At 39.4% G+C, this 14,257-nt stretch overlaps 2 protein-coding genes across 3 annotated transcripts in view; one reads left to right on the top strand and one right to left on the bottom strand.

Annotated features, from left to right (window-relative positions):
• The window catches only part of LRRTM3 (leucine rich repeat transmembrane neuronal 3), a 75,269-nt gene extending 62,388 nt beyond the window's left edge, over positions 1-12,881 (bottom strand). Inside the window, exons 1-2 of one of the 2 annotated variants that reach the window (XM_027896665.1) lie at positions 12,369-12,881; positions 10,484-12,015 (exon numbers count right to left, since the gene is read on the bottom strand). In XM_027896665.1, coding sequence (XP_027752466.1) covers positions 10,484-12,015; positions 12,369-12,372 — 1,536 coding nt within the window. In that variant the 5' untranslated portion in view covers positions 12,373-12,881. Of the gene's footprint in view, positions 1-10,483; positions 12,156-12,368 lie in introns of those variants that run through there. The other variant, XM_027896664.1, reaches the window with a different exon arrangement.
• CTNNA3 (catenin alpha 3) overlaps positions 1-14,257 on the top strand; it is a 245,727-nt gene that overhangs the window by 172,966 nt on the left and 58,504 nt on the right. The window lies entirely within an intron of this gene.

Genomic DNA, 14,257 nt, shown 5'->3' with positions numbered 1-14,257 from the left:
ACAAAGGCTGTAGCGTTTTTTTTGAGAAGGGATCTCTAAAAAAAGAAAAAGTGTTTTGTTTGAAACCTTTTGAAAAGAGATAGAGTCCTTGTTCCAGAGTATAGATTGCAAATATCGGATTAAATCCTGAAACAGCCCTATTAAAGAGATGCAAAGTGTTCTGTAGTGCTGAAGCAAAGGGGATCCTGGGTTATTCAGCTGCAGCTCTAAGAGCCTGTTATAACCATGCATTTTAATGAAGCACATCAGCTCAAGGAATGCTGTCTATACACTGCAGTGTAGCTGCCTACCCGGAAAACTATCCTATCGATAAACAGAGCACTTCTATTTGCAAAGGCCCTTTTAAGTACATTAAAAAAAATATCCATTTGGGAGAGATTAATTAATAATTAAGCTTGTGCAGAATTAACCTTAGGCAAATCTGTTTCCTTTCTGCAGTGCAGAGACATGACCTATCTGTCATGCAGTGCCCCAATAAAGCACTGATACAAAAAAAGTCAATTCTTTGTAGCTAATCAGCTTCCTGTTATAGCAAGGACCATCACTGGAGATGGCTTTTGTTTTCTCATGCGTACCAATGTTTCAAGGTTATGTTAATTTTCACTTAAAATTGATAGGATAGGGTTCCTGCAGAAGGCGAAAATATTCCAAACTACTTTTTTTTTTTTTTTTCATGCTATTTGAGCATGAATCCCTTCCCTCTATCTCATTTTACTTGTTATTTAATCAATGAGTCTTCTCTACTGGGGGGAGTAATTAAAAAAAAACTGTGAAAATGTCTCTAACATTGCTGCTGGAGCTGAGGTTCTAAATGCCGTGGTAGAAACTTGAGGGCATTTGGTATACTTGCATGTAGCCTTTGGATTCTTTTATTTCTGTGAAATAGCTAATCAAAAGAGAAGAGGAGCTCAGACTGCAGGAAAGAAAGGAAGTGGAGAGGGACAGAGAAATCTGAAAAAGAAATCGAAGTAATGATGCTTTTCCTTTCTATGAGAGTAGGGGTTTCCTGCTATTGGGAAAGTCCCTTAATAACCCTCTTTAAGGTTATAGGCTCAGACAGAAAATCCTATAGTCTATGACAAGGATGAAAATTTATAAATCCTGATGTTGCTAAATTGAAATTAAATTTGCAAGAGGATCTATCCAAAATCCTTATAAAAAGATATAAGCCCAGGTGTGCTGTGCACTCAGCCATTAGTGTTCATAATATTTGACAAAGTGCTGGAAAGTTAGACTAAAATACCATTCTGACAGTACCCCCTACTTAAGGCTGCCTCACGAGCATTTCCTGGAGCTCTCTAGGTTAGGGAAGAAGGTCTCTTGAAAATGGCTGTCAAGCCCTGAATATGTGTACAAGCACATTCACAAACAAGATTATTTTGATATCTTTCTCTGTTGATACTGGGGTGTTGACATATGTGTGGGATACTTTCAGTGTATGAACTAGCTGGAAATAGTGACTACTTGTAATAAATTCTTACTGCAGAGTCTCTATGTAGGAGCATTTTCTTTTCATCATCTCATTAACGAGTTTGAGCCATTAACAACCTGAAGTGCTGAATAAGGATTTACATTTAATTGAAATCTTCTGCTCTTAGCTGACAAAATGTATTTTACACACTTGATGGATGTAATTAGTGTGATGAAGCTTTAAAAGAAATTGGCTTGGTTAAATTTAGAATTTGCCATGTCAGTTTATACATGAAGCCAAAGCATATATATCAGTAGTTCTGTGGCTTTGGAAAAAAATGCATTTCATTAGTATTAGTGATTTATGATACTGATACAGTCCAAATCCAGCATACTTTCAGATTTGAGAGTGCAATTTATTATGTTGTGGTTTCAGATTGTTTTACAGTGCAACATAATAGCTGTTGCACGTCAGAACTTAACATTACATGCCATGGCTACCGACAAACTGGTATGCTTTGGATAGCAAGGAATTGTGCATAACTGTTTAAGTTACTCTGCTTTATTAAGCTTTCATAAAAGGAGACCTCCATGAATCCTGCTGGGCTGTAGTGCATGCAAACTAAGGACAACTGCACACTACTCAGTGCCTTTTCCCCTGCCCTGTCACTGCTTTCTGCTCAGCCTGATTCAATATACAGGATTCTCATTTAAAATGAGAATTTGTCCTCATGTTATCTGTCGTTGTGACCTGTTTACTGAGAAAAATGAAGAACTTGTTTGTGTTGCCAGCATCAGTAGGGATGGATAGAAGATGCTGTCCAACATCACATGTGCCTGAAGTAAATTTGTTCTTTAATGCAGGACAAGTTTCTGGCTGGCAATTGGAGCTCCTAAACTTGTAAAATAATATTACTGCTTTTTGCTGCAGGCCCCCATTTTGTATCAGTAGCGTAGCTTGGAAACTGTTGTTAAAGACAAATTAAAGTAGGGAAAACTAAACATTTAGGCCCAGAAATAGAGAGATTGTTTGCGACAGGAAAAGTTCCCACAGGCGGGTTGCCATCCCTGTCTGTAGTGATCCTCTGCTGGAAGGTGGATAGTAAGTGTATTCCACTGTGAGTCACAGCTGCAATAACACATGAAATGAATTTTTGAATTGGAAATTGCCATGATACGCAGTGTGTGTGTGTGCTCTGGGTAGTACAGTGTGTTTCAGGAGAAGCTGGCTGGTATGAAGCAATGGAGAATGCAGCCTGCACTGCTCTGAGGATATGACTCATATCACAGATGGCTGCAAGGCTAATACTATGATATGAAAGTGTTATATTACAAGTAATATCACACTGCTAACAGAACTCTGATGTGCTGGAATGGTTTTTTGATATTTGAGTCTTTTTTGAAGAGAAAAAGATGATTCTTTTCTAATACTTTGGCTAAATATTTTTGTACAAGATTTACTATGATTGTTTTTAGTAAGGAATGTGGGGGATAAACTGACTAAAAAACCAGCCTTCAGAATCTATAGCTTTTTTCTAAGCTAAACCATAATTAATTATTGAGTTAAGGTGAGTTAATTTTGACTGTGTACCAGGAGTTAGTGGCAGTTCTTTCTGTAGCAGGTGAGAAGGCAATTCCACGGGACATGCCCTTTTTCAATACGCAGCTGTTATTTAGGTGGGTCTGCCCATCTGTACCTCTTTGAGATACAGCTGTGTTGTTTCCCTTACAAGAGAACTTGCAAAGTCTCTGGGAAGGTCATTTTTAGACCAGCTTCATGAAGCTGACCAGAGCATTTTGTAGACCTGGAGTCTTGTTCAAATTTACAGTTCTGGTGAGAATAAGAAAAGACATAATGTTCTGTCACAAAGATTAAGTGCTCAACTAGTGCAACAAACAGGTGGGATTTGGGTCTGAAAATCTTGCCTACAGTATGTTTTAAAATAAACACGATGATCTATAGGAAACTGAAAAATTAGTTACAGGAAACTAATTAAAATGAAGTCTGAAGTGGTTTTCTGTTTGACTCTAGTTTGCATTTTGTGAACTGTGTTCCTTTTTTCCTGCTTTTATCACCTGCAGCTTTTGCACAACTTAGTACAAGCCAAATAGATGCTTCTGCATAATGTGTTTTAATTAAAAAAAGCGAACAAGGAACAGTGTGTATTCTAGAACATACATCATCAAGTCTGTTTTTTGGGGACAAGAAATCCATTTATGATGGGTTTGTTTTCAGTGGTTCAGTGATTTGTATGGCTAATGTATTACTATTGCTTATTATCTACACTTCAGCAAAACATGTGCTCAGTCTTCACATCTCCTTCATCTACAGCTACTTTTTAATCTTGGGGGCAATGAAGGGGAGAATTACCAAGGTAATTAGGATACCCAGCTTTCATTGGAGATCCTGTTTTGTACCTTTGAATGTTTTGTGCACTTTTCCTCCCCTGAGCTCCAGATGGACCAGGAAGGGGATGGTAGTCTCATTGCGTTATTTTGGAGTTTGTTTCTGAGTTTTGCAGCCTATGGGGAACTGGAAAATCTAAGTGCCCAACTTAAAAATCAGAACCATGAGTTCTAATTATTATAGACACTAGTTAAAGAGCTGGTATTCAAACATTCAGTAAATTGTTCCTGGCCATAAAGGGCACATGCAAGACCCAACAACACCACCTGTGATTTACCATGAAGCACAAACTAAGTGCCAGGAGGATGTGCTCAACTAGAGCACGTTACCTGTTAGCAGTACCTTATCATTCCTATAAAATCCAACAAAGTAGCAAGATGAAATATGTCTTGATTTTTTTCCCATACCATCTCAGCCCCACAGCTTCAGAAAGAATGTCTCACATTATAAGAAGGTATTTTCTCCCTTTCGTTTAGGAAGGTGTGAATGAAAAGAGAAGCTTTTTATTTGATGTTTAAAGATGCACAAAATCTGACAGTAGCAATTTTGTTTTTAATAGATGTTTAAAATATTTCTAATAAATGCACAAATGTTTCTTTGACATTCCAGTTTTTCTCTAGAATGTGATTTTTATATATTTTAAAACCAGCTGCTTGTTCTGGAAAAGCTGAGTGATCCTCCCTAACTTTTTGCTCTGGCTGTAAGCCACGTGAGTTTTTCCCTGAGTTTTTTCTGGTTTTTAATCTCTCAGTATGGTTATGGACAAACTAGTGCCCATGAAAATGCAATGTTTTCTTACAGCTAGTACATCACGCTGTGGGATATAGTGCCAATATAATCCATGACAAGTTGGGTATTGCTGGATTTCAAGTGACTGAGTTGCTTCTTTGCAAATGAAAGAATTTGTGGGAAACAGTAACAAACTGTAAGTAAAGAATTAAATAATTTTTTTGGTTAAAGGGTTTGGTTGATTTTGGTAATGAAGAATCTTAAACATGTGGCTTTTCACACGAGCTTGTATTATTTCCTGTAATAACATCAGTAGGTTTCATTAAGCACTTTATAAGTTAGAAGTTAATAAATAGGGATTAACTCCCCTTTGGTCCCTTCTCAGTAAACAGTGCTTATTCTTACAGTAGAATGCTGCTGCTGTGCTCGTGATAATCTAACAGTGGGAGCATAACAAGAATTGCAGGGAGATGTGATTTCTATGATGGATTGGTTGAATAAAAAAGATACTGCCTACTTGGAATTTTTTTTTTTCATTCTTGCTTTTATGGTGTTTTTGCTCATTCTAAATGAGATTTGAAAATTCTCTGGTAGGTAAAACGTTGGCCATCAACTCCCAGCTAGCCCTCCCAGAGGGTCTTCGATAAACTCCCTTTTATTACTTTATGACCTCCTCGGTGATCTGTTCCTAGCTGTTAAGCTCAGTCACTTTTTACTCCTTTTGTGCCCTACTGTGTTCCATTGGCAGGAATGCCAGGAAATAGTTTGGCTGCAACCCTGAGAATCACATTAAAATCACATTCAGTACCACTGTGATGACACCCATTCTCAAAAGGCTTGCTAGGCATGAAAAGTAAGGCATTGGATCATGAACTGATAGGTGACCTCCCAGTGCAGCTAAGAACATCAAAAGTTAGAAATACAAGTGTACTTCATTCAGTGGGGAGCAAAATGAGTTCTTGTGCATCTTCCCGAGGGAAATGAAATCTGTTATCAACTATAATCCTGACTTCATTGGCTTATCTCATTCACTGTGGTTTAAAATCATACCAGTAACACTGGCACAGAGTTACTGAGGCATAGAGTAGTTGCTGCAAAATATACAGAGTCCAAGCAGATATGGTGCATGTTCATGTCATCTCTTAGTTTCCCATTATGAGACACTATTGTTGTTTGTGAATTCGATCTTTCATCATTTGCTTCTTGTCTCTTTGTACATTGTGTGTGTTTTTGAGAGGAAGCTGTTATTTTGATTTGTTCCCAGGTGGTGAGTGCCCTTCCTTTTGATGTCTAATAATATCTTTCTCTCATTACTGTAAAAATAAACTAAAAAAAAAAAATTTTTTTCATCCTCTGCTGTTATGAAGTCAAATGAGTTGTTTGTAGCCTGAGTTTATTTTATAGTCTATTAAAGTCACTTAGTGATGTTTTATAAGTAGTAAGTTCTAAGTCAGTGGCCACAAACTTGTTAAAGCTCCTGTCCTTATACTTATATACTATTTGCCTTTTACTGGCAGTAGTGACTTACACACTGGATAGACTGTTTCTTGCTGGCGTTTATCTACTCTTATTTTTTCCATATATTCCTTACATTCAGATTATGAATCCAGTACACAGATACAGCTGAGTACTTGGTCTGCTGAAAGGGTTTGATGCTTCTGCCGTGTGATGCAGAAAGATACAAAGTGAAAAGGAAAACACATCTATGTGGGACTTGATATATAAAGGAGATACCTGTGATTAAACTCGCTCCCACTGGATGTCACTATTGTTCCACAGAAATTCATCCAGGAGAATATCTAGCCTTGAGTGGCTGACAGCAGAGACTGGTTGCAGCAAACTGAAAATTTCTAATTGTGTTTGCAGGAATATTGTACTTTCATGTTCATTTTGCAGTTGAATTTTATATCAAGTTTACCATTTCATAATAGTAAAAAACCAGAGAGCATTGCCAAAGCTTCAGCTGTGATGGCTGTGTAAGTGCAGATAGTGAGTCATGAAAACCAACCAGCAGAGGAGCTTGCAGTCATTATACTCAAGCCACTTGTTCTCATTGCTATTCTCTTACTCTGCAGTTGCTGGAGGTAATCTCAACACAGTGAATGAACATTACCAGTCTCCTCGAATTTGCTTAGAACATCAGTTATTTTTTATTTCCAAAGATGTGCATTCTGTGTGGTTTATTATTCTGAAATAGCACTTCCAAGAGCTAAGTCGTTGAGAGGCTGAGTAATCCACTGGCTAGGATTATGTCTTGGTGTGAAGAGACCCCCAGTACTCAACTGGTATGTGATCAAGCAAATTACCTCAAATCTGTCTATTTGCCATGTTCTGTCTGTCTTCTCCACATCCCTCATAAACAATTTAATGTTAAGAGATTGTTGGAAGGTGTTTCTACAGTGTCTAACAGAGATAGTCCAGACTTGCCTTAAAATTTTTTGGGGTGCTGCAATAAAATGAAACAGGCTGGTGAATCCACCAACATTTGTCTCAACATTGTTTAAATAAATGTAGGCAATGCAAATGACAGTGGGCATGGAAGAGTGCTGCACTTTGTCTGTGGTTCGTAAAGCTCTGGTCTTCCAGTGGTAGCCCCAGAACACCATATGTGACTCAGGAAAAGGAATAGCAGATGATTAAAAATCCTAAAAAACACCCACAAAACAAACTCCAAACACCTTGAAACTCCATTTTTGCTCTCCTAAACTTGAAATATGTGGGCAGTGTCAGCTCCGTTAAAGGAGAGCTAGGTCACTAGAGGCACTCAATCACATCTCCTTCCTCAACCTAGTGCCTAAAATGCTTGTTTGAAAGCTTACAGATTTGTAGGAGGCACCACAGTTCCTGCATATCCTCTGAGGATTCCTTGGCATCACCTCAGCAAGGTTTTCACAGTTTTGTCAGAGCCTGGCACCAAAATATCCAAAACCCTACACAAAGCGGGGTGAGAATTTTAGATACTGTGGAGAAGCAAAGGAGAAATTTCTTCTCTGGAACCTCTGAGGCTTCAACACTTCATTGATATTCAGGAGAGGGGCAGCCTTTCACAGGGACTACAAGTTGCTCAGCTAAGACCAAATCATTGCAACAAGATTATTAGAACTTGTGGCTCTGGTGGCCTTGCCACCCAAAACAAGTCACTTCCAGAGCGTTTCATTTGACAGTGGTGAGGATGAGTTGAGCTTAGTTCATGTAGTCTTTGCCCAGGTGAAAGCATGGATTTTGTAATGTGTTTTAATGTGCGGTGCTGTGAGTTTAAAATGTTTTCTAAGCCACATGCAGTGGAAGGGGATTTAACACCTTGGCTCACAGGCCTCAGTCTGTGCAAGAAGGTACGGAGTTACACTGGGCATTTTTTTTGTGTAATCAAACAGTGTTTTCATTATCAATGGTGATAGCAGCAAGCACGCCCGTAATTAAATATTTTTTAAGATGATAATTTTACAGGCATTGCTTTCTGAAGAAATTATGGATGTATTCTTTCTGAGTATTGTTATGGTTAGAACAAGGCATTGAAGAAAGATAAAAGGAAGTATATAAAGTTCAGCTCAGTTTTAGACAACTCATTCAAAATCACAGTCCATTAAGAAGTTTTAGAAGATGCATTAAATAATTTTGAATAGCAAAAATTCTAAAGCAATAGTATGAAATTATTTTCTGATTGCAGTCAGCATTCCTAAAAATACATATAATTATTTTATTTTTGTATGGATTTTTATAGGTATACATGTACACACACACGTGTGTGTGTATGTATATATGAACATATGTATGTTTTGTACCAAATCTTTCTTTCTTTCTTTGGCTGTGCCTAATATCAGTCAGCACTGTGGAGGTTAAAGCCTAAGGAAGTACAGGGATAGTTCTTAACATGAAGTTTACAGCAAACTCTAATCCTTCAGTGCAGAGGTAACCAAGGCCTCCTGGTAGAAAACCGAATCCCATAATAGCTAAGATAATTAAATGTGTATTGACTTTTTAATAGGAACTTTCAAGGTACAATTCAGGTACAACTGTGCTGTGCTGCTGAAGCCTCTCGAGCACTTGCATTATTAATGGTGTGGGATCCTTCCTCTGCTCAGGGAAATGGGCTCTCTGTTGCAGGATTTAATCTAGTCTCAAACTTCTACCCTTGGCTATTTCCTCACTACAGTCCTTGGAAATGAGAATGGTTTCATTACATGAAAAAGGCCAACCCAAACCCCTTTGAGTGTATTAGTTGTTTTTAAGAGGTGCTTTCTAGCTTTGTTTTCATTGTATCTAGCAGATTTTAAGGTAATTGGCTGTGATAGGGTTTTTTCCAGTAACAGTTCAGGAGCACTTCTGCTAAGGTTTTGCTTTTTCTAATCTGCTGCAGTGAAGCTGCTTTGTTGAAACATTCCCTCCCATTGAGGATGTGCAGCTTACTAAGCCAAATCAAGTTACAAAATAGAGATAATTAAATTACTGACTTGCTTCTGTAAAGGTGCTGCTGTATTATTTCATAGCTTCCCTTCCTGATAATCAAAATGGGAAGTATGATTTATTTGCAAATATGGGGGATATTGTATTCTTCTGCAACCAACAAAATACATGACTCCGGGAGAAGGGAGGCAGGGAATAGCTGGGTTACAAATTTGTATTTTGCCCAGAACTACTGATGAATGACTAGACATTAAAACTGAGTATCTGTGAATTCCTGTAATGTCATTATGGTTTTGCTAAGAGAGAAAAATGATTTGTCACTGATTTATGCAAGGATTTTTGGATGCACTCTTCTCAGATCAGTGGGTAACCAGTTTTCTCTGAAAGCTCTTTGCAGCTACAGTATGTCTAAAATGTACAGTGTATGGCTTTTTAAGTAATGAAGCTTTATTTACTTATTAGAGGGCCAGTGTGCAAAACACATCATACAACCTTAACAAGCCTAGCCCAGCAAGTAAACAGAAATAGAAGAAAATGATGGATTTTAATGATTTCCTCAGCTACATTAATGCCTTTGACAGTCTTGAAAAGAGAATTTCTAATGAGCACTGAAACAAATGTGTGCAGGAAGTGGTCTTGCTTCTGCTGCCACACATTTTAGTTCCTCTAATTGCATCAATAAGGAATTTCTGCTCCTCATCTAATGAATGCCTTTTGACTACTTTCTGAAAGGCGACTGGATGTAGGGATAAACACTGGCACCTTTTGTATGAAGTCACATAAATAGGTTTCAATTACTAGTTATCAGCCCTATAGAAACACTGTATTATAATGCAGTACAGTAAATCCCATTTTAGCTCTTTATTTTTAAACTTTTATTAAGCCTCGGTTTTCCTCTGCTTTGGTTTTTAGTGATACCTGATGTCCTAAGACTGCTTTAACTCCTCAATGGCTTTATAGTCTCTCTTATGTTGGGCAGCACTGAGACATTCTTTCAGAGCTATTCCTGAACCATCTCTCTCCTCAGACACCTCAGAATTCACATGATGCTACATTACCTGGGTCTTTAGTTTGTTCTGAGTTAAAAAGTGGCTTTTAGAGCAAGGAGTGGGGGTGGGGGAGGGGGGTTGGGGAGGCAAAGGGGGGACACACACACTGAGTTTGATTTTTTTTTCATTGTTGTCATTTTTCTCCCTAAACAGAGGCACAGTTGTTGCAGGTGCAGTGGATTACTTATGAAAGAAGTTTTCTCTTTAAAAACAAGAGAGACTTTAATGAAATCAGTAGAAGGTTTGTACAATAGGTATTGTATTAAACCAGAGCTCAGGCTTCACATTGATTGCGGTATTTAAATTTCAATGAGTTGATTATGTATGAGAGTAAAATGACCAGCATTATGAATGTACAAAAAAAGAGACATGGAAGAGCTGTGCCAGAAAAGTGAGAAAAACGTTCCCTTTATAGTCCCTAGAGTTCAATAAAGCACCACTATTTCCCAGCTTTTAAAAGCTCTTTTATCACAATGGTTCATACCTCGCATTCCCTGGAGCCTGATTTGTTATACGTGCAGGGTCCTGTTCCGTTCAGCAGCATCTCACTGGTTTCAGTGTTGGTAGGTTTGTAATCTACATAAAATTCCTGTGTGCTTGGAGTCATTTGCTTCAGTGACTGTCTTTTCTTTTTCCTGTGCCTTCGCATGAGCGAGCGCTGCTGCAGCTGCTTCATACTAGCAGGGTACCGCTTCCATGACACATAGATCACCAGCAGGATCACAAGCACAGACAGGAAAAGAGCCACACTGCCTGCTATGATTTTATGGAAGGAGATGTGTTCTGTGTCGTGCTCGGGCTCGGAGCTCGATTCAGTGGCTCCAATAGTCGGGGGCAGAGGGGGCTTGCTGTCGTGTTTAGGCCTGGTGAGTTTTGGTTTAAACGTTGGCTTTGGGAGAGCTCGGGCTAGTTCAAACCTTTCTGTGGTACTTTTGCCACAGATGCTGTAGTTTTTCACTGCATCAATAACATTCACCCCTTGCAGCTCTTTGGGGCTGGCACAAATAATCGTGTTTTCCCTCAGCCCTCTAAAACTTTTAAGCCAGTTTACCAGGGAACAAATGTTTCTGCTGCATTCCCATATGTTCCCGGCAAGGCTGATGTCATTGAGGGATATCCAAGAATCCAAAATTTCTTGACCAATAAATGTGAGCTTGTTTGAATCCAGGTTGAGGCGCTGTAAATTGGGCACACACTGAAAAACACTAGGTCCACTGAAAGCTTCTATTTCATTGCCAGATAAATCAAGTCTTTGTAATGAGCTCCAGGTCCAGGACATGGTTTGTCCTATCACACTGATTTTATTCCACTGTAAATAAAGATTCTGAAGGCTGACTAGCCTTGGAAAAAGTGCCAAGTTGAGCTTAGAAAATTGATTGTGCTCCAGGTGAAGCTCTTTCAGTCTGATCATACCTGCAAAGACATTCCTTGCTAAACTTCGAATGCGATTATAACCCAGGTCCAACAGTTCGAGGTTCCTACAATCTTGAAATATTCGAACAGGGATGGTTCTTAGGGAATTGGACCGCAAATGTAAACTCAGCAGCTTCCTTAAGCCCCTGAACTGTTCAGATCCCAGAGACTGCAGCTGATTGTATGACAGATCCAAATTCCGGAGATTTGTCACAGGTCTGAAGGTATTATTAAGAAAATAGGAGATTCTGTTGGAACTCAAGATCAACTCTTTTAGTCTGCGTATTCCACTGAAAGCATTTTCGTCAATATTGCTGATGTGGTTATGGTCTAAATAGAGCCAGGTGAGTTGATTAAGACCTTTAAATTGATTGTATTTTAGTTTTTGGAGGCTGTTATATCGAAGGGACAAACCTAAACAACCAGCAGATATACTTGAGGGAATCTCCTGCAATTTCTGAGATTCACAATAAACCATTTTGCCTTCACACCTACAGCCCTTAGGGCATCCTCGTTCAGCAGAAGAAAGCATTGTCAGTAATACAGTAGGGGCTATTACCAGAGCTACAGCTGATCCGCTCAGTAGCCTAATTACATTGAAACCTGGAAATAAAAACAACTTAGAAAAGTTATCCCCCCACACATCAGTCATTTCTTTCAATCATGCTAAAATCTTTTACTTCAACAATCATTTAAAAAGCCCTAGCCAGACTCAACTGATTTTCACATTGACTTTTCTTTTTTTATCAGCGTTTTTTTTTTTTTTTTTTTTTTTTTTTTTTTTTTTTAAGAATACCTTGATATAAATACTGAGAAACAGGTGGGTAAAAGGTGTAATACCTAAGCCATTTAAGTATAATAACAAATCACATCAAGGTAAGTCTATGGAGTAATTAAAGCACAGGCTATGCAGTAACTATGAACTATAAATTAAAAAGATAACATGAAAAACATACCCATCCTTTGTGTTGTTCAAAGGTCGTCCTTAGGTCTTTTGTTCTTTGCTTAGTGTGCCACAAGCATGGCAGCCCCTGTCAGCTGCACTGGAGTGAGTCAGGGCTCGCTGACACCCAGGAAGAAAAATTGGACCCCTTGGGAGAAGGACCGATTTTGAAACATTATTCTTTGCCAGCCGTGCAGAACACTCCAAGAATAAATCAATCCCAACGCAGCATTCGCAGCAAAATGTCAAATTCTTCTTAGGTGATAGGATCTTCATGGATATTACGTTTTTGCATCTTTATAGTTAGGAACCTGGCTTTTAAAATGTTGCTTTATAGGAAAGCATGCTAGATTCCTTCTCCGAGCACCTTTTAGCTATCTGAATTCACACATCTGTATTCCATAGCCCAGTAGTTTCCTCCCTGAGCTCCCGATCCGGCTGGGCAGCTGCTCTGGAAGCGCAGGAGGTGGGATGAGCTTGCGCCAGGATCCCGCTCCGTGCAGTCCCGCTCTCTCCTGCCGAGAGCTCCGTCCGACTGTCGCCGGGCTGGCGGCGGGCGCTGCCTTATGTAAAACTGCCCCCAGCGGCAGGAATACCGCGGGCATGTGCAGACCCTGCCTTTCCCTTGCAAATGAGCGAGCACTCCCGGGAAAGCAGGGATTGCTCCGAGTCACTGCGACCGGCGGAATGGTCAGCTGCGGTCTAAACATCGAGGTGTGTCGGAATAGCCGAATCCGCTCAGACTCTCTGGCTGTCTGTGAAAACTGCTCTGCATCCTTGAACTTAGCAGCAGTGAGCTGCTGAGACTTCGGTCTGAAGGGCTGATATGGCATTTGTAGGACATGGATGCAAATTTTGGTCCTAAGGATTTTTTTTTTCCTGCTGCATTAGATATGTGTTCACATAACCTTTTTGCAGTCACTCACTATTTTTTAGTGAAGTATCAGCCCCATCTGTGTGTCTCTTATCAAGTGTTTTGGCATGGACACTATATTTTACAACATGAAAAATGTTTTGGAGCTGACATTTTGCCTTTTTGCTTTTTCTTCTCTGTTAAAAGGCACGCTGCCAGGAGGTTAGAAGAGAGTACTGTGCTCATTCATTTCCCAACTTATAGTCAGTTTGTTCCACAACACTAACACTCCAACCACAGGCTTCCCTAATCCTTACAATATAATAACTAAGCAGCTTGGTGTAGTACCTTAATGAGGTGAATTGTTCTTACTGTAATTTGGGACAGGGACAGGATTTTAGGTGGAGGAAAAATATGCTGAGTTTTTTTAGATGTGTGATGCTGGACAGTCCTCATATATCACATAAATAACTGCATTGTCTTTCCTGAGCCTTCCATTCTTTCTTGCATGCTGTAGGGAAAGAACATATCCTCTTATCTGGGCAGAGCAAAGGTAAGATGGTGGTACAGTAAACGCACCATGCTGGCAGTCTTCCTTCACCAAGAAATACGCGATCAAAGATAATAGTGGGGAAGTGGAAAATCATGGCTCTTTGTTGTGCAAGAATGGGCTGGAGCCTGTGGAGAAGTGTGCTGCTCCTTAAGGGAGGAGTACAGTGTGCAGTCCTCAGATGCACCCAGACAGTGTTGAGAACCACTTTTCCTTTCTGAGGCAGAATGCTTACCCCTTGGAATAATGTGCTTTGACTTTTCTCTTATTAGTCACTGCTGTGGGCATAGAATAACTTAAAATGAGGTGAAACCCCAAAATTTCCAGGTATTGAAATGCCAGCTGTGCTTAGTACTTAGTCTGTGCATGACTGCAGGTTTATAGTAATCCTATTAGTGTTAGGGCTTCAAACTGAATTGCCTAAATTAGGAGCATGGTCACTCCTAACTAGCATCTGTGAGCACCTTTCACGTCAGAAATACATTCCCGCATCAGGACA

Source organism: Empidonax traillii, unplaced genomic scaffold (genome assembly GCF_003031625.1).
Source record: "Empidonax traillii isolate 1590-97213 ecotype Southwest subspecies unplaced genomic scaffold, ASM303162v1 scaffold508:size451158, whole genome shotgun sequence".
NCBI classification, from domain to species: Eukaryota; Metazoa; Chordata; class Aves; order Passeriformes; family Tyrannidae; genus Empidonax; species Empidonax traillii.
This window is presented reverse-complemented; position numbering and strand designations above follow the sequence as displayed.